General features: G+C 44.0%; 2 protein-coding genes across 2 annotated transcripts; both read left to right on the top strand.

The window, feature by feature from the left end:
- The first annotated feature begins 261 nt into the window (after nt 1-261).
- On the top strand, nt 262-2,274 carry LOC143961489 (olfactory receptor 11L1-like). The gene has a single exon (XM_077470788.1). It carries the CDS (start codon nt 1,033-1,035, stop codon nt 1,984-1,986), a length of 954 nt encoding a protein of 317 aa, XP_077326914.1. The 5' UTR covers nt 262-1,032; the 3' UTR covers nt 1,987-2,274.
- An 11,385-nt stretch (nt 2,275-13,659) lies between these two features.
- Nucleotides 13,660-15,205, top strand: LOC143963968 (olfactory receptor 10A7-like). The gene has a single exon (XM_077473695.1). It carries the CDS (start codon nt 14,065-14,067, stop codon nt 15,016-15,018), a length of 954 nt encoding a protein of 317 aa, XP_077329821.1. The 5' UTR covers nt 13,660-14,064; the 3' UTR covers nt 15,019-15,205.
- Nucleotides 15,206-27,117: the final 11,912 nt, after the last annotated feature.

Here is a 27,117-nt window from a genome sequence, read left to right as displayed (position 1 = left end):
ATCCAGAAGGTATATATTCTAAAATAATATACAACTTCTAAAAAGTAAGTAAATAGAAGTCAATACATTTTCTTCTTCATGCACCAATAAATAGTTAAGAAGTCACCTGCTGAAAGAAAAAAAAATCTAAAAATAATTGACCTATATATGTATTATTAGAGATCCCATGACAATATCAATAATCATTTCATACTTCCCATAGCTCTCATAAATGATTCTGTAAACTATAAAAACCACAATACTCTGTGAACAAAAATCATTTACATGCCAAGCTTTTATGGGTTTATGAAGATATTTTTGAGATTGTTATAGATTGTTAAAAATGTTGCAATGGAATGATTTACATGTTAATCAATCACATTTTTTAATCTATATTTTGAAAGCTATTTTGCAGATTTCTGCCACCTAGCAAATCTATTTCTTAGCAAACTTTAATCTATTTATTTTTATGTTTTTTTTCCTTTTATCAACATTCCTTGAATGCAAAAATGTTATCGCTGATTTTCTCCAGTAGAAATGGGTTTTAAGGAAATCTGTACTTTGTAAAGCACTACTTTTTTTTGTACTGTCTGAATAATTATTTCAAAGAAGTAAGCATTACATAGTTATCATAACACAGAACTCACTCTACATTGGAGAGGGAAACCAATGGGGCACAATAGTACTAGTACAATGTCTTTCTTAAAATGAATCAGGTCACAGCATTCTCCAACAATCAACATTTTTATTAATCTTATCAGTCTATTCATTTTCTTTTACTATTGTGCTCCAATCATTTACCACTTGACTGCATTTTAAGTCCTGTATTGTGCTCAGTTTATTGGTAATTGTGGACTGTATTTATTGCTAATGTTGGTGAAAATTTTTGGATTATTTTTTATTCATTTTTTACTAGCTATTAGTTCCCTTCTTTCCTTTGTGACCCTTTTTTCACCTAATTAAAGTCTCTCCTTTTAACACTCCCAATTAAATTTCAGCTCAAAGCTTTTTAATGCCCGAATCAACAAACAACAAACGTTCTATGTTTGGAAAATGAATGACAAAAATAAGACCATAATTACAATGATCCACCTCTTAGGGTTTCAGACCCCACAATCTCTAACATTTTTTTTATTCTTTTTATTTCTTCTGATATATTGTGTGACAATTTGTGGAAACCTCCTGATTATCTCACTGGTGTCCTACAGCAAATCCCTCCATTCTCCCATGTACTTCTTTCTCTCTCAACTTTCTTTAATGGATATTCTCTTAGCAACTGATGTTCTTCCTAATATGCTTCATTCTATGTTGGAGGAAAACAATGCCATCATTTCAATTTCTAATTGCATCTCCCAGCTTTATTTCTTTGCTGTCTCAGAAACCTCAGAGTGTCTTCTGCTGACGGTGATGTCTTACGACAGATATGTGGCCATCTGTAAACCGTTGCATTATACTTTGCTAATGAGTCATCAGGTTTGCTGGATAACAGTTATATTAAGTTGGATTTTAGGTTTTCTTGTTGGATTGGTTTATACTATAGAGATATCAAACTTACAGTTTTGTAGTCCTAATATTATCGATCACTTTTTCTGTGATCTTGACCCAATTCTAAAGCTCTCCTGCTTTGATGCAACCATTGTTCAACTACAAGTAACATTTACAAGTGTAGTTTTTGCTTGCACCCCAGTTATTATCATCATTGTATCATATGTTTATATTATAGTCACTATTTTGAAAATCCCGTCTATTACAGGTAGACAGAAGGTGTTCTCAACATGCAGCTCCCATTTGATTGTTGTTTCAATGTTTTATGGTACCTTACTTTTTGTGTATTTGGTACCTAGAAGAGGACAGTTATTGAAAATTACCAAATTTATGTCATTACTGTACACCGTAGTCACCCCATTGATAAATCCAATTATATACAGCCTGAGGAATAAGGATTTGAAAGAAGTTGTAGGTAGAATAACCAATAACCTTTTGAAGTTGCATTCCTATCATTTTTAAAATGTGCCAATTACTTAACCAGGTACAAAAGATAAAAATTGAATAATTAAATGAAAATGATTCCCCAGTTAAGACTATAATACAGCTTATCGGTTCTAGATGTTATTCATGGGTCTGCAAGAGGTGGACTTGGCTTGTTTTTATTAGTGTTTGTATCTGTTCATCAATGTTTTAAACATACATTTGTGGTTTATCTAATAAAATTGTTTGCTATCTTTGATACATGCAGTGGGCTAGTTCTTTTTTTATGCTTATGGGCTGGTTGAGCAGAGACAGGTTTTTTATTCCTATTTCTAAGGCCCCTTTCACACGGGACGGATCCGTAATCATCCGCCCCGTGATGATCCCCTTGTTCAGCGGGGATTGCTGTGTTTATCCTCGCTGAGCCGGCGGATGACAGGGCGGTCCCTGCACACTGTGCAGGGACCACTCTGTCAGCTCTCCGCTGTACTCTATGAGGGATCGGATGAACATGGACCGCCTGTCCGTGTTCATCCGATCCGCGCTGCAGACGGATAGAAAAATAGGGTTTTCCTCCGTCAGCAGAATCGGACCATAGCGGAGACGGACGATATCAGACAGATGAAATACGGACATACATGCATTCCTATGGGATAGTGGGTGTCTGCGGATGAACATCCACAGACAGCCGCTATCCCATAGGAATGCATGTATGTCCATATTTTATCCACAAACGGATGGATGAAATATGGACATACGGTCCGCATGTGTGAAAGGGGCCTAAAATAGAAAAGTATCTGCTGACCTTTACAAAAATGCAGTGTCCTTGTTACTTGAGCTTTATAGAAATTACAGACAATGTTATCTTCTTTCTATAAACTACTAATCCCACCAGCCCTAATAATTGGAATAAAGAAAGACAGACATCTTTGATCTCCAGCTTGGGACAGGAACAATGTTATTTTTCTAGATAAAATCATAGGGAAAAAATTGAAAAAGAAAATGTGGGCACCACATCTAAGTGCTGGTAAACTGCATTATATAGTACAATATGTTTTTGTTTGTTGATTTAGAATTGAATTTTAATTCATAGATAAGTGTATTTTTTTTTGCAGGCTTATTTTCACTTTATTTTTTACCTGGCAATTAGGGAAGGCAAGCAGTTCGGGATGAGCATGAGTTTGGCCCTGAACAGCGCCCCATTCGGGTGTTCATCGAACACCTGAATTTTTTGCCCATAGTGAGCACAGTGAATAGGTTGTTAAGGAGCAGGCTGGGAAGCCGGCCGCTGTGTCTTTAACATTGGATGACTTATCAGCTTCCTCGTTCACAGGTGAATGAAAAATGTTTAAAAAATGGCACTGGGGCCAGTGCGCATGCGCGAGGCTTCCAAGATGGCCGCGATCATCTAAAGCTCCGCTGCCTCGCGGAACGACGGAACCCCTACCGCACGACACGGCTACCCTTCCGCTTCCCGAGCTATAGGGACGGACTCCCGAAGTGTTGGAGCACATTACTGAATGACCGGTGGACTGGCTAAACGCAATCTGGGCCCGCTGTTCGCTTCATTGGACGTGAGGGAGAAATCCAAGATGGCCACCGCAGCACAGCTCCTGTCTCAGGATCACAGATCCGCAGGCACAGTGGATTTCAGGTCAGATACAGACTTCCCTCCTCTCCACGCCACCCCAGGCAACCCCAGGGGTCTCCCCAAGGAAGCCACACCGTCCCCGGCCTCCACGGTCTCTCTGCTGGAACGCACCATCCAGGAGTTCTCCCCCTCCCCAGCGGGGACTTACAGGGTTACCCAGGCCGCCATGGCCCCCCATGAGGCTGCTCATGCAGACCCAGTCTCCCACATGGATGCCCTGTTTGGCAAATTCTCTGAACTATTAGAAAGGGGCCTCTCCCAAACTGCCTTGCAAATCACGGGGGAATTGAAAGCTGATTTTATTAACCTAGGCTCCCGGATCGAAACGATCGAACATAAAATGGAGGATACCATAGCCAGATCCATCCAAAACTCCAGGCACATTTATTCAGTACAGGAGCAATTGGACATAGCCATGGCCCGTATCGATGACCTCGAAAATAGGTCACGCAGATATAACATCAGAATTCGCGGGCTTCCAGAATCAATAACTGATGTGTCCAGGGCGGTGCAAGACCTCATTCAACAGCTAATCCCTGACATCCCAGCTACTAAGCTTGAACTTGACCGGGTCCATAGAACCCTCGGCCCCCCTAGGAAGGATGGCACCCCGCGCGATGTTCTGGCCAAGCCACATCACTTCTCGGTGAAAGAAGAAGTTATGAAGAGAGCCAGATCCCTGCAACACGTCACATACCAGGGTCACCAGGTTCAGATCTTTGCGGACCTCTCCCCCTCCACTATACAGAGACGGAGAGCTCTAAAACCCCTCTTGCTTGCAATGTCACAAAAAGACATAAAATACAAATGGGCATTCCCATTTGCGGTCAGGTTCACGGACAAAGGGAAGTCTTTTGCTTTCTCCACTTTCCCCGAGGGGGAAAAGCTCCTCACCAGGCTGAAAATCATTTCTCAAGAAGCTGATATGGACACTTCTAACCCTAGCCAAGGCTCCAACAAACGGCCAACTCCTAACAGCCCACAATCCCCGTTGTGGACCTCCGGAAGAGCCAAGAAGGTCAAGGATAATGCACCCACCTGAGCAACATCCAGACCCCTTTTCAGACTCTCCATTCTGCGACTGACCGTCCGAGGTCCTGGAGAGGGCCGGAGGACTGCTCCCCAAACATTGAAAGTTTGGCCCTCCAACCCTTTTTGCCCTCCCCTTGCCTAGGACTTGTGCTACCCTTCTCCCCATTGCCTTCAATATTCCGGGACGCTATGCAGTACTTCGTCCATCTACTGGACTGCCCGTAACCCCTCATATTTTTTTGCGTCCCCTCGAAATGGGCCCTAAGGCTGCTTTGAGGATTTTCCAGGGGGCTGCATTCCCCAGCACCCTCCCTGGATATACCATCCTACCTTCTGCCTAAGGAACAGCATTCATTGTTTAGCCCCAGTGTCTTCTAATCATTATGTTTAGCCGTGCCTCAAGAAAAATTTTTTTTTTTTTATATTGCTGCTTATATGCTATTGTTATTTAATGTTGATATCACAGCTCGGGTAGTTACCCGACTAGGGGTCCCCAGTTCCGCGAGGGACCACATGTGTAACTCTCCCTCCCTCGGCCTTTCCCAGGCGTCTGAGGGTCGGGACGTCTGACCTTATGGGTCGGTTGTCTACATTGTTTTCTCTTGGGATTTCGGGGGGTGTCTCCTGCCCTGATCTCCTCTTTCTCTTCTCAGGAACCCTTTCTTTCCTTGCCCTTTCTCCTCCTCTCTCCCCCCTTGATGGTAAGCTACCCCCGTTGAATGTTTACATGACACTACTTTTTTTCTCCTCAGGTTGGGCTGAGCCAACCCAGTCGGCATGGTATCCTGGGAGACAACCTCGGGCCACCGATCCCAATGCCCTTACCGAGAACCCCGCTATGGATTGGGTAAGTGAGGTCGCTTTCAGATGCTGGGCTCCCCCTCTGCTCCATGGCTGATCCACAGACTGCTAGGCTTAAGATAGCCTCCCATAACATTCAGGGTCTTAATTCCCCCATCAAACGGAGAAAAGCCCTTGATTACTACAAATCCCTGAAACTAGATATAATTCTACTTCAGGAAACCCACCTTCCTATCCGGTATAGTCCCAAGTTCCTACATGCCCACTTCCCTCAGTTCTTCTTAGCCAACGCGGAATCCAAGACCAGGGGGGTGGCCATTTTGATTGCCAAAACATGCAAATTCAATAAAAGTTTTGAAAAAGCGGATCCGGAGGGCAGGTATTTACTTGTAAAGGGCACTGTGGGGGACCAACTTTACTCATTGGTCTCCTACTACGCCCCGAACACGGGTCAGGCCAAATTCTTCGAATCCCTGCTGCGCACCCTAGCACCTCTTTTAGAGGGAACGGTTATTGTCGGAGGGGACTCTAACGTCGCCTTTGATCAAGGACTTGATAAATCCTCCCCCTCACATTCCCGCTTAACCAGGCCCACGAAGGCAAGCCTACGGATCGCCAAATTGCTTCACGCTCATGGGTTATCCGATGTCTGGCGGGAATTAAACCCCACAAAGAGAGACTACACTCACTTCTCAGCGCCACATCAATCATATGCACGGATAGACCACATACTTGTCCCCTCCTCGCTCCTTCCCAGGATGCTCAAAGCCTCCATCACTGACACAGTGGTCTCGGATCACTCGCTGGTAATTGTGACGGCCCTGGGGGGTTCGAGTGGGAGACACCCCAGGCATTGGAGGTTAAATGAATCCCTCCTTTCGGAGCCATCACGAGTTATGGATCTCGACAAAGCACTGCAGGAATATTTCTCTATTAATGCGACTTCTGATGTCTCTCCCGAAACCCTGTGGGCGGCGCACAAAGCATTTATTAGGGGAAAACTCATGCAATTAGGTTCTCAAATAAAACGGGAAAGGCAATCAACCATCCTGAAGCTAGAAGAGGAATACTCTAAACTCAGAGCCCTTCACAAAAAGGACCCCCTCCACACCCCCACCTCCATACTAGACAAGACTCGCTTAGAACTCAACCTCGCCCTCACCACGAAAGCAGAAAAATCGGTTAGGTGGTCTGGCCACAAGTTTTACTCACAGGCGGACAAAATAGGCACACTCCTGGCTAATAGACTCTCCCCTAGAACCAAGCTGAGCACCCTCCCTCGGATCAGAAGCGCAGGACTCCCGCCCACGTCTAATCCGGTCACAGTTCTGAATGCCTTTCAGAACTTTTACACCTCTCTCTACAGTAGCCCCCCATCTCCCAAAGATAACCTCCTTCCAAAGTTTTTGGAGGGACTCCCCATCCCTGCCTTATCGGACGTTCACAAACAAGTTATGGAAGCCCCCTTCCAGGCAGAGGAGATACTGGGAGTCATAAAGGATCTTAAAAAAAGCTCCGCCCCTGGACCCGACGGTCTTTCGATCCCTTACTATAAAGCCTTTGCCAACACGCTAGCCCCTCACCTGGCCAATCTCGGTAATCATAAAGCTAATGGAGGCCCCCTGGATCCCCACCTTAACACGGCATATATCACGGTCATCCCCAAACCTGGCAAGAACTTGGAAGATGTCAGCAACTACAGACCGATTTCCCTTATTAATAATGATCTCAAAATTCTCACGAAAGTTATGGCCAATAGGCTAGCCTCCTTCATCGGACGCTATGTTCACAAGGACCAAGTTGGTTTTATCCCCGGCAGACAGGGACCTGATCAAATTCGGAGGGCGGTTGATATTATCTCCATTTTGCAGTCTAATTGGGAAGGGGGACCCGGACAATCAGGCTTCCTCCTTTCCTTAGATATTCAGAAGGCTTTTGACTCGGTCTCATGGCAGTACATCTTCCAGCTCTTTGACAGGTGGGGATTTGGGGCTCGTTTCCTGGGCTTATTACGGGCCTTATACTCCCAGCCGAGGGCCCAAATTCGAATGCAGGGATACCTCTCTGAGCCAATTCCCATCACCAGGGGGACCAGACAGGGGTGCCCCCTATCCCCCCTCATATTTGCAATAGCCATTGAAACACTGGCGATCGCAGTCCGCCACAACATAGACATTGGAGGTGTCCAATGCGGTAGTCAAACGCACAAATGTGGACTCTTCGCGGACGACATACTGTTGTTCCTCACTTCCCCCCTCACAACCCTGCCCAACTTATCCCGGGTACTGGACGACTTTGCCAAGGTCTCAGGCTTGCGGGTTAATTACTCCAAGTCTGTGGCATTGAATATTTCTCTCCCCACCCACCAAGTCCTCTCACTCAAACAATCCTTTCCGTTCCAATGGAGTGACACTGCCATCCAATACTTGGGTATCTCCCTTACACCTAAAATAGAGATGTTGTATGCCCACAATTACCCCAAATTATACAGACAGCTGGAAACTGATCTCTCCTCATGGTCTAAACACGAACTATCCTGGCTTGGCCGGATTAACTCCATAAAAATGACCCTTCTCCCCAAAATCCTCTACTATTTTCGAGCCCTGCCAATACCAGTTCGGAAGGACCACCTTTGCTCTCTGCAAAGCAAAATACTGAAATATATCTGGGGTAATAAGGGATACCGCCTACCGCAAAACACGCTCTTCCTGCACAGACGCAGGGGGGGTTGGGTTTGCCTAACCTCCACAAATACTACCTTGCAGCTCGCCTAGCCCAACTCTCCTCGATCTACTCCAAATACGAGAAACCGGATTGGCAGTCCATAGAACGCTGTTCTGTACCCTCTTTTACACTAGATTTTCTATTATGGTGCCCGCCCAAAGCCAGGCCGCCCATCATGTCCCCATCCCTATCTCACTCCTGCGCCCTATGGGACGGTCTTCGCAAAGAGCCTTCCCTAGTCTCCACTTTAAGACCCCTTGCACACATGTTCCGTAATCATGACTTCCCCCCTGGTCTGGACATTGAGGCCTTCAGATGGTGGTTGGACAAGGGACTATACCGGATAGGTCACTTTTTCAATTCCAGGGGTCCGATTTCCCTAGCTTATTGTATCGAACACTTAGAGCTACCAGACACAGAGAGGTTCCGCTTCCAACAAATATCTCACTTCTTGAACTCACTTTGGAAAAACAAACCCCTTCCTCCTTCCTTTACTGAATATGAAGCCTGGTGTGGTAGGATCGGGGAGCAGAGGGGTGGTATTTCAGTGATCTACGCGGCTCTCACTTCCCCAACGGGCAAATCCCCCTATATGACGGCATGGGAATCTGATCTCCAGACCTCTGGCAGTCTTGAAACCTGGCAGCTGGCCCTAGCCAGATCCTTTCGTGGGATCCAAAACACCTCACTAATGGAGGCTAGCATCAAATTGATAACCAGGTGGTACCTCACTCCAGTCAGGCTAGCCAAAATATACCCCACGGCTAACCCCTTATGTTTCAGGGGGTGCCAACTTCGTGGCTCCATGATCCACATCTGGTGGGAATGCCCTAGACTTCGATCGTTCTGGACTAAAATCTTCAACTTGATTTACTTAGTCACAGGCTGCCGGGTTCCGAGAACTCCAGGGGTTGCGTTACTCAATACCCCTGTTCCTTTGATGTCTGGTAACACTCAGAAACTAACTTATTTTATCCTATTAGGAGCCAAAATTGCGATTGCCTCCGCATGGAAGCAACCCAGACCCTCCTTCCTCGCAGTTAAGAGGAAGATATCGTGGATAATGTCCCAAGAAAAACTGTCAGGTATTCTGTCAGATACCACACCTAAATTCCGAAAGGTGTGGGACCCTTGGGCCCGTTACATGGGAATCTCTCTGCTGCCTGGGGTACCCCCAGGCTCTCCTCTAGTGACCAGACCTCACCCCTAAAGCGCCCCCTCTTACATTAAATGCTAAACATTCTCCCGCTATAACCTTCCACCCTTTCAGGACATAGCTTACATCCCCTTACCCCTCTGTCCTCCTCTTCTCCTCTTCTCTTCTTTTCTCTGTCCTTCTAGACGTTCTAAGGTTTTGGTTTGCTCAACAGAGCTGTAATTGACAGGTTCACCGTACAGTCCAATTTAATGTTGCGGTGCCCACTGCGGACGGTCCTCCAACTGCTTTATCCCTCTGAGAGGGGGGGGCCTGGGAGGATACTCCCCCATCCTGGCACAGCAAGTTCCCTATTAGGGGTGTCGGGATGGGGGCTCCTGGGGGCTACCCCTAATGGCTCTATTTGGTGGGCTCTCCCTAGGGGGTCACCCTCTGTTTACCTCTATTTTTATTTAGCCCCTCGATGAGGAAGGGCATGCCGACTGTACCGTTTTGATATTGTCTGTCTTTCACTGATGTCTCCTGTTTTCATTACTTACATTGTGACAGCAGGCCCTCCCTGCTGCAGATTGTTTCTATACTGCTATACGTATGTAAGTGCCTTTTTCGTAAAATAAAATATTTTGAAAGTAAAAAAATGGCACTGGGGTCCCCCCAATTCATATAAGACCCCTTGAGTCTGGTATGGATTTTAAAGGGAACCCCATGCCCAAATTTGTTAAAAAATGTAATAGAGTCCCCCCAAAATCCCTACCAGACACCAGGCTAGGAAAGGGGGGATGAGCGAGCATCTCCTTCTCCTAAACCATACCAGTCCGCATGCCCTCAACATGAGGGATGCTTTGGGACAGGGGGGCACTGTCCTCACTCCAGAGCACCTTGTCCCCATGCTTATGGGGTCAAGGGCCTCTTCCCCATTACCCTGGGCAGTATTTTTGGGGGTCAAAGGGCTTATCAGAATCTTGAAGCCCTCTTTACAGGAGTGGGCCCCAGATCCTGGCCCCCCCATGTAAATGAGGGCATGTGGCCTTGTATGGTTCGGGATCTGTCACTCACCCCCCTCCTTTCCTGGCCTGCCAGGCTGCACGCTCAGATAAGGGTCCACCTCAAAATTCATACCAGATTTAAGGGTCTGGTATGGATTTTGTTGGGGACCCCATGCCATTTATTTTGGTGTGGATTTCTCCCCAAAGGGCCCGGTATGGATTCAGAGGGGGGGGGGGGTCACTCTGTTCTTTTTAAAATTTTTCTATTGCCAGCAATGTTTTTTTTGCAGACGGGAAAATCAATGTAATTTTTTTCTTTATATATTCTAGTTTTGCTGCAGCAGGTTCTATACACGGTGCAGATGTCCCACTTTACACACAAACTGAGGGGACCCCCCAGGCTGTTTAAATACATTTTGAATTTTTATTGTTTCAATTTAAGCGTCATTAAAATCACTGCTTCGTTAAAAATATTGCAGAGCAGTACCCATGTCCTCATACCATTTTTATGGCCAATAACTTGCATATAAGCCTACAAGATGGGGGCTTTTGATTTTTCAAGTTGGGGTCCCACAGACTTTAATAAGGTTTGTGTTTTGGTTCTGAACCTTTGCCATTTTTGGGAGTTCTGGTGCGAACTGAACCTGGGGGTGAACGGCCCATCACTACTGGCGATTCTAACAATAACACCTATTTTGAACTCAGGTGAAAATGCACACCCGCTGTATTCCTAGATTGTAAGCTCTGACGAGCAGGGCCTTCTAATTCCCCCCTGTATTGAATTGTATTGTAATTGTAATGTCTGCCCTAATGTTGTAAAGCCCTGCGTAAACTGTCGGCGCTATATAAATCCTGTATAATAATAATAATAATAATAATATTGTACCTGCACTCTCAACCTGAATTAAGATGCAATCATGTCCTCTTCGCTTCATCTCTATTACTTGGGGAGTTGTGGAGTTGCTTTGTGTCTAACAGAAAATCATTCAAAGCAAAGATAGCATTTTGATTTAAATTGAATTCACCAGCATTTTACAAAGCAACTTTGACTTTGACTTGTTATTGCCCAAATATGGGCATTGCCATATTTAGGTAATGACATCATCCAGTATCCCTGACCCCTTTACTTATATTTAGGGGGCCAGGAATCACATTTATGACAGCTTCCTGGTATAGATATGACCCGCTCTGAGCAACTGTATCTCTCTATGCCAGCTCAGAACTGGTCATAATTACTGCAATTTTTCCATTCTGCAAATTGGTGATTAGACTTTTTTTGTTTACAAACGTATTTATTAATGTAGTTTTGTATACAATCAAAATGTACAGAGAGAACAAAAAGTACATTCATGAATCAAAGTGTGATTGTAATGGTATACATCTCTCGTTGAGGCTATAGCATAGGAAAATTATAAAATAACAGAATACAAAATAAAGAAAATATGATAGAAGAAACATTCTTGCTTCTGTGAGATGACAAATAGATGACTGCATATGAGGTATGGAATGGGTATTGGAAAATCTGGTCCCCAGCCAGAAATACCAACAAAGAGGAGAGCAAGGAGACTATTGCAGTGCATGTCACATAATACAGAAATAGTTAGAAGGACGAATATATAAAATACACTTTAACGCAATTTCACAGCAGACCAATTTTTCCAACTTGAAATATATAAAATTGCAGAATGAGCAAGCTAGAGTAGACAAACATTAAAGTAGAGGTTCACACAAAAATGGAACCTCTGCTTTTCGGAACCCTCTCCCCCTCCGGTGTCACATTTGGCCCCTATTACACTTCTGGGCATAGACTCCCACGGGAGTCTACGCCTCTTCCCCCCCGCTGTCTGCTGGGAAACACACAGGTCCCAGAGACAGCAGCGACCATCCGGTTTGTGCAACGTGCCTCGTGCATGTGCTGTAGGGAACTGGGTAGTGAAGCTGCAAGACTTAATTTCCTGATTCCCTTACCGAAGATGGCGGTGGCAGCACCCGAGTGCCGAGCTGCAGATCGACTTCGGGTGCTGACATCGTGGGCGCCCTGGACAGGTAAGTGTCCATATTTCAGTATTTGTTGCTGCTGACTTGACAAAAAAATAAAAAATTGGCAGACCTCCGCTTTAAGGTTATTTACTAAAACTGCATGGTGAAAAATCTGGTGCAGCTCTGCATAGAAACCAATCAGCTTCCAGGTTTTATTGTAAAAGCTTAATTGAACAAGCTGAAGTTAGAAGCTGATTGGCTACCATGCACATCTGTACTAGATTTTGAACTCTCCAGTTTTAGTCAATCAACCACACTAATGGCCCGTAATACGATCCAAAAATCAGACGAAAAATATCGCTTTCCATGAGATCGTACAATAATCGGATCTTTGGTATAGAACTTTGGAGAGGCGATCACGACAATTCATCCAATAAAATTTGACTGGACAAGCACGAAAATGTTCCTCGTATGATACCAGATCGTGCGATTTTTATTTAGTCAGTACAGTACCGGTTATCGTCTTAAAATACAATACAAATACATTACAACACATGACATCACTTCCGATTTTTTTTTTCTGTTGTTCGCAAATTTTCGTGACGTAACCTATTAAATTTCTACTTGCGACTATTAAGCGAAAAAAGTTGTACAATCTGTCGTATGATATTCGGATCGTGTGTACGAGACTTAAGTTTTTAAGAAATAACACATGGCAAGAGTAGCCTATTTGCAAGAGCTGACAAGCTAATAAAATGGGACTGAGTAATCCAGAAGGTATATATTCTAAAATAATATAAAACTTGTAAAAAGTAAGTAAATAAAAGTCAATACATTTTCTTCTTCATGCACCAATAAATAGTTAAGAAGTCACCTGCTGAACGAAAAAAATAAATCTAAAAATAATTTACTCATATATGTATTATTATAGATCCCATGACAATATCAATAATCATTTCATACTTCCCATAGCTCTCATAAATGATTGTGCTTAACTATAAAAACCACAATACTCTGTGATCAAAAATCATTTACAGGCCAAGCTTTTATGGGTTTATGAAGATATTTTTGAGATGGTTATAGATTGTTAAAAATGTTGCAATTGAATGAATTACATGTTAAGCACATTTTTTTTAATCTATATTTTGAAAGCTATTTTGCAGATTTCTGCCACCTAGCACACCTAAATCTATTTCTTAGCAAACCTTAATCTACTTGATTTAATTTTTTTACCTGTTATCACCATTCCTTAAATGCAAAAATGTTATCGCTTATTTTCTCCAGTAGAAATGGGTTTTAAGGAAATCTGTACTTTGTAAAGCTTACTTTGTACTGTTTGAATAATTATTTCAAAGAAGTAAGCATTACTTATGGTAATTATAACACAGAACCCACCCTACATTGGACAGGGAAAACAATGAGGCACACTAGTACTAGTACAATGTCTTCAGGTCACAGCATTCTCAAACAATAAACATTTTTATAAATTTTATCAGTCATTCATTTTCTTTTACTATTGTGCTCCAATCATTTACCACTTGACTGCATTTTAAGTCCTGTATTGTGCTCAGTTTATTGGTAATTGTGGACTGTATATATTGCTAATGTTGGTGAAAATATTTGCATTATTTTTTATTCATTTTTTACTACCTATTAGTTCCCTTCTTTCCTTTGCTCCTCTTTTTTCACCTACTTAAATTTTCTCTTCTCAACACTCCCAATTAAATTTCATCTCAAAGCTTTTTAATGCCCGATTCAATAAACAACAAAAGTTCTATGTTTGGAAAATGAATGAGAAAAATAAGACCATAATTACAATGATCCACCTCTTAGGGTTTCAGACCCCACAAGCTCTAACATTTTTTTTATTCTTTTTATTTCTTCTGATATATTGTGTGACAATTTGTGGAAACCTCCTGATCATCACATTGGTGTCCTACAGCAAATCCCTCCATTCTCCCATGTACTTCTTCCTCTCTCAACTTTCTTTAACAGATATTCTTTTAGCAACTGATGTTCTTCCTAATATGCTTCATTCTATGTTGGAGGAAAACAATGTCATCATTTCAATTTCTATTTGCATCTCCCAGTTTTATTTTTTTGCTGTCTCAGAAACCTCAGAGTGTCTTCTGCTGACAGTGATGTCTTACGACAGATATGTGGCCATCTGTAAACCGTTGCATTATACTTTGCTAATGAGTCATCAGTTTTGCTGGATAACAGTTATATTAAGTTGGATTTTAGGTTTTCTTGTTGGATTGGTTTATACTATAGAGATATCAAACTTACAGTTTTGTAGTCCTAATATTATCGATCACTTTTTCTGTGATCTTGACCCAATTCTAAAGCTCTCCTGCTTTGATGCAACCATTGTTCAACTACAAGCAACATTAACAAGTGTAGTTTTTGCTTGCACTCCAGTTATTATCATCATTGTATCATATGTTTATATTATAGTCACTATTTTGAAAATCCCGTCTATTACAGGTAGACAGAAGGTGTTCTCAACGTGCAGCTCCCATCTGATTGTTGTTTCAATGTTTTATGGTACCTTACTTTTTGTGTATTTGGTACCTAGAAGAGGACAGTTATTGAAAATTACTAAATTTATGTCATTACTGTACACCGTGGTCACCCCATTGATAAATCCAATTATTTACAGCCTGAGGAATAAGGATTTGAAAGAAGTTGTAGGTAGAATAACCAATAACCTTTTGAAGTTGCATTCCTATCATTTTTAAAATGTGCCAATTACTTAACCAGGTACAAAAGATAAAAATTGAATAATTAAATGAAAATGATTCCCAAGTTAAGACTATAATACAGCTTATCAGTTCTAGATGTTATTCATGGGTCTGCAAGAGGTGGACTTGGCTTGTTTTTATTAGTGTTTGTTTGTATCTGTTCATCAATGTTTTAAACATACATTTGTGGTTTATCTAATAAAATTGTTTGCTATCTTTGATACATGCAGTGGGCTAGTTCTTTTTTTATGCTTATGGGCTGGTTGAGCAGAGACAGGTTTTTTACTCCTATTTCTAAGGCCCCTTTCACACGGGACGGATCCGTAATCATCCACCCCGTGATGATCCGCTTGCTCAGCGGGGATCGCTGCGTTTATCCTCGCTGAGCCGGATGACAGGGCGGTCCCTGCACACTGTGCAGGGACCGCTCTGTCAGCTCTCCGCTCTCCTCTATGGGGGATCGGATGAACACGGACCGTCTGTCCGTGTTCATCCGATCCGCGCTGCAGACGGATAGAAAAATAGTATTTTCCTCCGTCTGCAGAATCAGACCATAGCGGAGACGGACGATATCAGACAGATGAAATAGGGACATACATGCATTCCTATGGGATAAACATCCACAGACACCCGCTATCCCATAGGACTGCATGTATGTCCATATTTTATCCACAAACGGATGGATGAAATACGGACATGCGGTGTGAAAGGAGCCTAAAACAGAAAAGTATCTGCTGACCTTTACAAAAATGCAGTGTCCTTGTTACTTGAGCTTTATAGAAATTACGGACAATGTTATCTTCTTTCTATAAACTACTAATCCCACCAGCCCTAATAATTGCAATAAAGAAAGACAGACATCTTTGAACTCCAGCTTGAGACAGGAACAATGTTATTTTGATAGATAAAATCATAGGGAAAAAATTTAAAAAGAAAATGTGGGCACCACATCTAAGTGCTGGTAAACTGCAATATAGTACAATATGTTTTTGTTTGTTGATTTAGAATTGAATTTTAATTCATAGATAAGTGTATTTTTTTTTGCAGGCTTATTTTCACTTTTTTTACCTGCGACTAGGGAAGGCAATCGGTTCGGGATGAGCATGAGTTCGGCCCTGAATATCGCCCCATTCAGGTGTTCATCGAGCACCTGAATTTTCGCCCATAGTGAGCACAGTGAATAGGTTGTTAAGGAGCAGGCTGGGAAGCCGGCCGCTGTGTCTTTAACATTGGATGACTTATCAGCTTCCTCATTCACAGGTGAATGAAAAATGTTTAAAAAAATGACACTGGTGTCCCCCCAATTCATATCAGGCCCTTTGAGTCTGGTATGGATTTTAAAGGGAACCCCATGCCCAATTTTTTAAAAAAATGCAGTGGAATCCCTACCAGACACCAGGCTAGGAAAGGCAGTCCACATGCCCTCAACATGAGGGATGCTTTGGGACAAGGGGGCACTGTCCTCACCCCAGAGCCAGAGGGCCTCTTCCCCATTACACTGGGCAGTATTTTTGGGGGTCAAAGGGCTTATCAGAATCTTGAAGCCCCCTTTACAGGAGTGGGCCCCAGATCCTGATCCCCCCCATGTGAATAAGGGCATGTGGCCTTGTATGGTTCGGGATCTGTCACTCATCCCCCTCCTTTCCTTGCCTGCCAGGCTGCATGCTCAGATAAGGGTCTGGTATGGATTTTGGGGGGTACTCCACACCATTTTTTTATTTTGATGTGGGGTCCACCTCAAAATTCATACCAGACTTAAGGGTCTGGTATGGATTTTGTTGGGGACCCCATGCCATTTTTTTTATTTTGGTGTGGATTTCTCCCCAAAGGGCCCGGTATGGATTCTGTTCTTTTTAAGAATTTTCTATTTCCAGCAATGTTTTTTGCAGACGGGAAAATCAATGTAATTTTTTTCTTTATATATACTAGTTTTGCTGCAGCAGGTTCTATACACAGTGCAGATGTCCCACTTTTCACACAAACTGAGGGGACCCGCCAGGCTGTTTAAATTAATTTTTCATTTTTATTGTTTAACTTTAACCTCCCTAGCGGTAATCCCGAGTCTGGCTCGGGTTGGGAATTTACTAGCAGGAGCGGTAACCCCGAGCCAGACTCGGGATTGCATCGCTGGATGCAGGGGAGGACACAGTGAGACTTACTTACCTTGTCCCCTGGATCCAGCGATGTTCCCCACGCTGTGTGATCGAGCTGTCCTCCGCTCGATTCACAGTGCCTAATGCCACCGAGCTCCATTCCCTGCGACGTTACGGCGCACAGGAGCGTAGAACGGCAGCAAATTCAAAAAAGTAAAAAGACACAAAACACACACGGCACTGTAATCTTACAGATTACAGTACTGTATAAAAAATTACACACCCCCTTGGTCCCTAGTGGTCTGTGCAATGCCCTGCATGCACTTTTATATTATAAATACTGTTTCTTGATCATACATCACGGGACACAGGAGCTTCATTACATAGTGGGTTATATAGGCACCTCTGGTGATTGGACACTGGTTAACCCCCAATTAAGGAGAATTCCTCCCCTATATAACCCCACCCATATGGGAGGCACCTCAGTTTTTTTGCCAGTGTCTATGGTGGTTGGTCACATAAAACATGTGCTATGAAGAAAGCTCTGTGCAAGTCCCTGCGGGGGTCTAAGGGCTACAACAGACCGGATCCATATCTCGGGCCGATATTTGACTCCCAAGATGGTATGGTACCCGGGCCTCGTCATCCGAAGAAACGAGGTTTGGCCTGTAAGTCCTCTCATATTGGAAGACTGGGCTCTGGGAAAACCAGACTTGGTGTACTGTTTACACATGTGGCACGAACGTTTCTGGCAGAGTCTTTTACAAGGTCCAGGTAGGAGGTTCTTCTGAGAAAGAACCCCAGAGAAACCTGAAGGTTGGCACAACTTGCCCGCCGTGATGGGTGAAGGCTGGAATCTGTCTGTTTCAGCAATTCCTGTGGCGAGGACAGGTAAGGGAAGTTAATCCTATATAAATGTATATTATGGATTTCTTCATTGAGTAGTTGTATGTCTTACCTGGTTTCCACCACTAGAGGGAGTAAGAGCAGCCTGATGCATACTTACATGCCTTTCAGATACACACGCTCAATGGAGCCTGGTTCTCCCAGATGACTCACGTTTCCACTGCAATCCCTGCCCCAATATAGGTAATACAGGGGTCCCACGTAGTCTGGGGGTCCAGCGCAGCTCCGATGGTGGTCCCCTTACCCCCTGGACGTCCGGTGGTCCTCGTGCACACGCGCTAAACGTGCTCCCATGCTAATGGGGGGGAGTGTGGTTGTGAGCTGTGCACGTTGGTGTGCACGGCGCTGTACTGCGCAGGCACCAGGCGGCAATTTTAAAAAAGCCCAGAGTGCCAGGGGGCTGTAGGTGGAGACACAGGAGCTGTGGGCAGTAAGCATCCCAAGGGATTGGATCCAGGCAAACCTAAGACACCTACTCAGCATCAGGTTGTGCAGTTTAAGCATATATATTTATTGTGAGACTTTGAGCACAACGGTGATTGCACTTTGTACTAGTACCTCTGCTTTGTAGCTTAGGACTATGTCTCCTCGTAAGAGGGTCTCAGTGGGAGGTAACAAAGGCACTGGTAAATCACCGCCTAGGTCTAGGGGTTCTAAAAATGCCTGTAAGTTACCATCCCCCCCTGCAAGACTGGAGCCAGCCTCACAGGATGAGTCAGTGCCCCTGTCAGGTTTTGCAGCCTCTCCTAATATTTTAGCCCTGGTATACGTCACTGAAGACTCCCTGAGGGCTACATTGGAGGGTTTTGAAGGGAGAATCATTAATTTTATTTCAGCTTCCCTAAAAGATAGCAGGAAAAGGGGTAGATCCCCTCCCTCTGCTGAGATTCCTCTTTCAGATGACACCTCTGACAATGAGGAGAGATGCCTATCTTGGGACAGGGATCATGAGCAGTCAGATGAATCAGAGGAAGAGGAGAGAGTCCCCTCCTCCAAGGCGCTCAGAAAACAGGTGCAATATTATACTGATTTGGTGCGTACCACATTCAGAATGCCTGCTGCTGAAGTTGCTACGTCCTCTGTTTCTTTCCTGGGAGTTAGGAAAATCCCACAGACTGCCTTTTCCTTTCCAATTCATCCCTTAATGGATAAATTGTTGTATGAGGATTGGGGACATCCCGATAAACTGCTCCTCCTAAAAGGTTTTTCTATGCTTTATCCTCTGGAGGAAAGTTTTGCCAAGAAATGGGGGGTCCCATCTGTCGATGCGGCTGTTTCTTGCGTGAATAGAAACCTGACCTGTCCTTTGGATAATGCTCAGGTATTTAAGGATCCAACTGATAAGAAGCTGGAAACCTTATTGAAAGCCTCCTTTTCCATGACTGGCACAGCAGTGCAACCTACAGACGCAGCCGTGGGGTTGTGTCAGTTCCTCAAGGAACAAGTTAAGTAGATGCTTGGCCTCCTTCCCAGTGAGGAAGTGGAGAATTATGCAGAAATACCTCAAATTCTGTGTTTTATGATTGATGCGATTTTGGATTCTGTCTAACAAGCATCTCGTTTGTCTCTCCTTTTGGTACACATGCGAAGGGCCCTATGGCTAAAAAATTGGGCAGCTGAGCTATCATGCAAGAAGCATTTGATTGGGTTCCCGTTTAAGGGGGAACGTTTATTTGGAGAAGAATTAGACAAATTCGTCCAAAGAATTTCAGGGGGTAAATCTACTCTGCTTCCAATCAAAAGGAGCAAACGTCCATCATTTAGGCATTCTCTCTCTCCCGGAGCATCAAGCTCTAAGCAGTGGCGACAGCCTTCCCAACCTCCCCCTACAGGAAAGGCTCAAGGCCGGGCCCAGGGGCAGGAAAAGACTTGGGGGCGAAAGCCTGCCAAGCAGAGCCCAAAAGCTTCCTTGTGAAGGGGCGCCCCCGCTCAGCTGAGTGGGGGGAAGGCTCCTGCAGTTTGCAGAAGCCTGGCGGGAAGAGATCTGGGACAAGTAGGTAGTCTCCTTGGTATCTCTGGGCTACAAGCTAGAGTTTCAGGAGATTCCACCTTCTCGCTTTCTAAGGTCAAGGATCCCCAGGGATCCAGTAAAGGAAAGACCGCTATTCCTGGCCTTAGATCACTTACTATCCCAGGGGGTGATAGTGGAAGTGGACCCAAAAGAACAGGGTTCAGGCTTTTACTCGAATCTCTTCACCGTTCCAAAGCCAAATGGAGGTGTCAGACCTATCCTGGGTCTGAAGGATCTGAACCGCTTTTTACGCATCCGGTCCTTCCGAATGCAGTCAATACGCGCTGTGGTCTCCGCCCTGCAAGTTTATGGCATCAATAGATATCAAAGATGCATATCTTCTTGTGCCAATATTTTCCGCACACCAAAAGTATCTAAGGTTCACGGGAGAGTGGCGTCATTTTCAATTTGTGGCTTTGCCGTTCGGGCTCGCTACGGCTCCTCGAGTCTTCACAAAGATTCTAGACCCTCTCTTGACAAACCTAAGAGCTCAGGGTATAGCCGTCATGGCTTATCTAGATGATTTGCTTCTCATAGAGAAAACAGTAGCGCTCCTGAACCACAGTGTTACCAGAACACTAGACCTCCTGGAACGCCTAGGTTGGATTATAAACCTAGAAAAATCGTCCCTACAGCCTGCTACCAGGTACCTGGGTATGGTCATTGACACCGCTCAAGGCGGGGTGGTTTTACCAAGGCCAAAGGCCTTGGCCATTGGGGGTCTGGTGCGACCTAATTCTGGGCAGAAGATATTCCCCATTCGGTTGTGCATGAGACTGTTAGGGGAAATGGTCGCCTCCTTCGAGGCCATTCCATTCGCCCAGTTCCACTCAAGGCCTCGGCAAAAATGCATCCTTGCGGCGTGGAACAGGAAGCCCCAGGCCTTGGATCTTCCTATGTGTCTGTCCCCAGGGACACGCAAGAGTCTCGTTTGGTGGTTACAAACCGAGAATTTGCTGAAAGGCAAAACTTTTCTTCCTCTTCCATGGAAGATTATTACGACAGATGCCAGCCTGACGGGCTGGGGAGCAGTGTTGGAGGAGACGTGCTTGCAGGGGAAATGGTCTGCGATCAAGAAGCTATTGCCCATTAATGTCTTGGAAATCCGGGCAGTTTATATGGCTCTCATAAAGTGGTCTTACAGACTACGGGGTCTCCCTGTTCGAGTTCAGTCCGACAATGCCACAGCAGTGGCCTATATCAATCACCAGGGTGGTACCAGGAGGCTGGTTGCACAAAAAGAGGTGAATCGCATACTTGCCTGGGCAGAAAGGCATGTTCCATCTCTTTCTGCAGTCCTCATTCCAGGAGTGGAAAATTGGCAGGCAGACTTTCTGAGCCACCAGCAGTTGAGCCCAGGAGAATGGGCTCTGCACCCCGACGTGTTTTCAGAAACATATGTCGCAGGTGGGGTACTCCAGACGTAGATCTGTTTGCGTCCAGATTCAACAGAAAGCTGGACAAATTCGTGTCAAGGACAAGAGATGTTCTTGCTCAGGGGTCGGATGCTCTGACAGTTCCCTGGGATCAGTACAATCTAATTTATGCCTTCCCCCCGTGCCCGCTTCTGTCACGGTTCCTGGGAAGAATCAAGAGGGAAACAGAGTCGGTGCTATTGGTAGCCCCGGCTTGGCCCAGGCGACCTTGGTAAGCAGAGATCATTAAGTTGGCAGTAGGCAGGCCATGGATCCTTCCTCTCTGGCCAGATCTGCTCTCACAGGGTCCAATTTACCATCCTGCTCTACACAGTCTGAATTTGACGGTTTGGCTGCTGAGACCCACATTCTGAGGGATCGTGGGCTTTCGGGGCCAGTCCTTTCTACTCTGGTCAATGCCAGAAAGCTGGCCTCCAGGCTTATTTACTACAAGATCTGGAAGGCATATGTTTCCTGGTGTGAACTCAGGGAATGGCATCCTAGAAAGTATGTCTTTAGCAGGATCTTGGCCTTTTCTTCAGTCAGGCCAAGAAATGAATTTGGCCGTAAGCACTATCAAGGTGCAGATTTCGGCCTTGTCAGTGTTTTTTCAGAAGCCACTTGCATCACATTCCCTGGTGCGGGCTTTCATCCAGGGGGCCATGTGGATAAGGCCGCCAGTCAAACCTCCGGTATGCCCATGGGATCTGAATTTGGTTCTCTCGGCTTTGCAGGGGCAACCTTTTGAACCTTTGAATCAGGCTTCGTTAGTTCTTTTGACTAAAAAATTGTTTTTCTTGGTAGCCATATCCACGGCTAGAAGAGTGTCAGAACTAGCAGCTCTCTCCAGCAAAGATTCCATTTGAATCAAGATGTAATCCTACCATCCTTTTTTCCAGACTCACAGTCTGCAGAAGAAGAGTCTTTGCATACGTTGGATGTGGTAAGGGCAATCAGTATCTATCTTCAGGCAACTGCTCAGATAAGGAAAACTGATTGCTTATTTATTTTGCCGGAAGGCCCTAGGAAGGGCCAGGCGGCATCAAAATCACTCTCTCCAGGTGGATTAGACAGATTATTTCTCAGGCCTATGATGTTAAAGGGAAGATCCCTCCTTTTCAAGTGAAAGCGCACTCAACTAGGGCTGTAAGTGCTTCTTGGGCAGTGCATCTCCAGACCTCCCTGGCTGAGATCTGTAAGGCTGCGACTTGGTCATCAGTCCATACATTCACCAGATTGTATCAGGTGGATGTCAGAGGGCAAGAGGATTCCGCCTTCGAGCACAGTGTACTGCAGGCTGCAGTTTAGTTCCTCTGGTCCATGGCGGTCTATAATCCTGATCCGTGTCTCCCTCCCCTCAAACTGAGCATTGCTTTGGGACATCCCACTGTGTAATGAAGCTTCTGTGTCCCATGATGTATGATCAAGAAAATAGGATTTTTATATACAGCTTACCTGTAAAATCCTTTTCTTGAGAATACATCACGGGACACAGAGCTCCCGCCCTTGTTGGGTTTTACGTGGTTTCCTATTGCTTTGCTACAAAACTGAGGTACCTCCCATATGGGAGGGGTTATATAGGGTAGGAATTCTCCTTAATTGGGGTTAGCCAGTGTCCAATCACCGAAGGTGCCTATATAACCCACTATGTAATGAAGCTTCTGTTTCCCGTGATTTACTCTCAAGAAAAGGATTTTACAGGTAAGCTGTATATAAAAATCCTATTTTTGCATTGATACATGTCCCCTGGGGCAGGGCCCAGGCCCAAAAAACACTTTTTATGACAATAACTTGCATATTAACCTTTAAAATTAGCACTTTTGATTTTTCATGTCCGTGTCCCATAGACTTTAACGGTGTTGTTTGAACACATTTTTTGCCTGTTTGCATGTTCTGGATGCGAACCGAACAGGGGGGCGTTCGACTCATCCCTAGTGAGGAGGTTTGTTGCCATAAAGATTTCAGAACTGTACAGCTCCAGAATGTATGTAGGAGAGTGCCCCTGTCCCTACATCCTCTGAAACATGTGTTGGGAACCAGTGGGTACATTCTGTGCAGCCTGGAGGGGGTATAATACCAACAGAAATGTAATTTAATTTTGGTCTCTTTTTTTTTTATTATTCTCTTTTTTTTTATTATATCCATATTCTTCTTAATCTTACAAAACAGTGGTATGCATCTCTCATATAACAATTCCCATCAATAACATATAATCACCTCATTTAACTCACTTCCATCTCCATATTACTTATTAAGATGCCTTCTCATTTTACCATTACAAATATATACCTTTATTATTTTTTCTTAACCCCTTCCCTCCCAACTATTCAGGTTCATATCCTGGTACCGCCTCTATAAGGAAAAAAAATATATAACTAAATAAATAAATAGATTTTTCCTCTCTCCTCCTCTCCCCGTCTTTTGGCCTCCCTGCCCAAGTATCCCTCCCAACTTCTTCATCATTTACTCACCTCGAATAAACTGTTCTCTAAATTGAAAATATGGGGCCCATATCCTACGATATTTCTCCTCTTTTCCCTTCATTGACATAGTCAAATCCTCCATTTATTGTATTTCTGAAATCCTTACCAGCCACCGAGATCTCATAGGAGATGTATTGCTTTTCCACAATGCTGGAATACATGCTTTGGCTGCAATAAGCAGATGTTTTCCTAATGAGTCTTTATAATTTACATTCGATATTAAAGTATCATGTAATAAATAGGCTGCAGGATTTTCTCCCAGAGACACGCCCGTGATTGTTTCTATCATTGTTTCAACCATCTTCCAAAAATCTCTTAATTTTGAGCATCCCCAGAAAATGTGCATCATGGTGCCTACTGATTCCTCACATCTCCAGCATACATCCGATACTTGAGGGAACATCTGATGTATTGCTGCCGGTGTTCTATACCATCTCGTTAGTATTTTATACCCTCCTTCCTGATACCTACTTGCCACAGAAGCCTTATGGGCAAACAATAGAATTTTCTCTCTTTGACTCTGTGGGAAAGACACACCTAGGTCTTCCTCCCACCGCTGTAAGAAGGGTAGGGTCTGTGGGGTCTCGTCTTCGATCAATAGACTATATAAGTGAGACAATGCGTGTCTCACCGATTCTCCCTTTAAGCATAATTGTTCAAAGGTCAATAAGTCCCTTTGAACCTCTGAACTTTTCATCTTAGACCGAATATACGTACTCAACTGGATCCTATGCATGAAATCTAACTCTCCTGCAAAGTTTCTTTCAATCTCTCTTATAGACATAACTCGCCTTTCCGTAGAGAAATGAAACAGCCTACTGATACCTGTACTTGACAGAGCCCTAAAGCAGGGATCCATCATTCCTGGTTGAAATGTTGGTCTCTTTAATAGTGATAGATCATGTGCATTTATGCATATTTGAGCCCATGTCATACCAGTCCTTGAGCAAGATCTTCTGGTCCACCTCCCAACATAGCTATTGATTTGGCTGTAGTATTATGATCATTGAGGTATATATATAGGATCAAGATAGTCCCCCTATCTCTGGATGCCTCACCGCCAAGGTTTTCGAATGAATGAATGGTGATTTGACTGAATTAGCATTCTGGGTAACTATACTAGAGAAAAAATTTATTTGCAAGTACTTGTAGAATTCTGAGCAGTGAAGGACACAATTGTGTTGTGGATGCTCAAATGTGCAGAAGGAGGAACCCTGCAGCATAGAGTTTAAAATTACTAGGCCTTGTGAGGTTCAACCAGCAAACTGTTGGCCTGTATTGAAGGCTGGAGGAAATTGAGGATCACCGAAGAAAGAGGCAAGGCGTGGAGGATTGGAGAGCAATTAGAATTTCACCTTAAAGAGAGACCAGAGATAAAGGGATTAACCCACAATACCATTTAGTGGTGCAACTTCTTTAGGAGAAATGGAGCTTGACCAGAGAAGACTTGGGAGATAGAACGGGACCATGGGGATCCTTTCAAACTGCAACTATGGGATGGAGGATGGAGAATGTATGCCATTGTGCTAATTGTATTAGGCGTGAGGCTAAGTAATATTTCCATAGGTCTGGGCAGCCTAGACCGCCTCTAGACTGCGCTCTATGCATCAACAGGTGGCTCATGCAAGGCTTCTTATTTTGCCAGACAAGTTTAAACAGTTTGGACTGTACTGCCATTATCATGGAGCAGGGGACATAAATCAGTAAAGATCTAAAGTAAAATAATAGTTTATGGAGAATTTACATTTTTATTGCCTGAATTTGCCCTAAGAATGATATATGGTATGATGACCATTGGGTGAGTATTTTTTTTATTTTAGAAAAGGCTTGTGGGTAATTATGCAAGTATATCAGTTTGAGTGAGGGAGCTAGCCGGATCCCGATGTGGTTGTCGGACCAGGGCATACATGTATGTCTACTGAAGTGAAATTTGCTATTAGGATAGGGGAGCAAAAAATGTAATTGAGTCAAGAGTAATTATCATGGGTGTGGGAATAAAATGTATATCCTTGAATATCCACATTGTGTGCACCCCAGGTGTCTATCAGTTGATATGACCTAAGGAAGAATTGGAGAGATTTTGTAAAGCATTTTTTAGTGGATCCTATGCGACTTCTATCCAGCCTCGAATGGGCTCCTAAGTTAAAGTCACCCCCTCTCATAAGGTGAGGTGAGTGGTATCTAACCAACACTTGAAAAAACTTTATAAAAAAGGAACCGTTCTGGACATACACTGAGGCAAGGATGACCATTTTACCTTGACATGAACCTTTAACAATGACAAATCTGCTGTCAAGATACTTATGTGTGTTGTACATCAAACATGACCGAATTTTTGATCAATATAGCCGCCCCTTTCGACCTGGTTTCCTAGTTAGTAAAGTAACATTGTTTAAGCACTACAATACAGGGCACTTTCGCCCCTTTCCTTCCCAGACCAATTTTCAGCTTTCAGCGCTCTCACACTTTCAATGACAATTGTGAGGTCATGCTACGCTGTACCCAAAATAAATTTTTATCATTTTGTTTGCACAAATAGAGCTTTATTTTGGTGGAATTTATTCATGATTCTGTTTTTTATTTTTTGCGATATTGTCGAAAAAAAGAGTGCGAATTTTGAAAAAAAACAATATTTTCTTCTTTCTATTTTACAAGAAATCCAATAAAATCGAATTTTGTCATAAATTTAAGCCAACATGTATTCTGCTACATGTTTTTGGTAAAAAAAAAATCTGTTAAGTGTATAATAATTGGTTTGTGTGATCACAGACATATGTACGCAAATGATCATGTACAGATGTGTGCAGGTGGTCAGGGACATATGTGTGCAGGTAAGCATTGGTGCATGTGATTTTAGTGGGATATATGTGGGGGACATGTGTTTTTATTATTTGGGAACATGTGTGTTTTGGGGACATGTGTGGGGACATGTGTGTTTTACACTAGACTGGTGACCAGTGAGTAAAAAGCTGTAAAAAACAGCTCATACTCACTAATCACCAGCCAGCTGCAGCGATCCGCTCTCCTCTCATCAGCGATGACTTCCATGTGAGGAGAGGAGAGTCGATTGTCTAGCAACCCGCTAGACCGTCATGTGATCAGGAGGGCCAATCACAGAGCCCTCCTTACGATCCGAGATGCGCCGTGTCCGGGTGACACGAGCGCATCAGGATCGTGCCGCTGCGTGG

The sequence above is a fragment of the Lithobates pipiens genome, unplaced genomic scaffold (assembly GCF_037356315.1).
Source record: "Lithobates pipiens isolate NorthernLeopardFrog02 unplaced genomic scaffold, aLitPip1_a1.2 Scaffold_8, whole genome shotgun sequence".
Lineage (NCBI taxonomy): Eukaryota > Metazoa > Chordata > Amphibia > Anura > Ranidae > Lithobates > Lithobates pipiens.
This window is presented reverse-complemented; position numbering and strand designations above follow the sequence as displayed.

Coding starts and splice junctions, on each gene's coding strand:
- LOC143963968 (XM_077473695.1), top strand. CDS start 14,065: ATGAATGAGAAAAATAAGACCATAATTACAATGATCCACCTCTTAGGG.
- LOC143961489 (XM_077470788.1), top strand. CDS start 1,033: ATGAATGACAAAAATAAGACCATAATTACAATGATCCACCTCTTAGGG.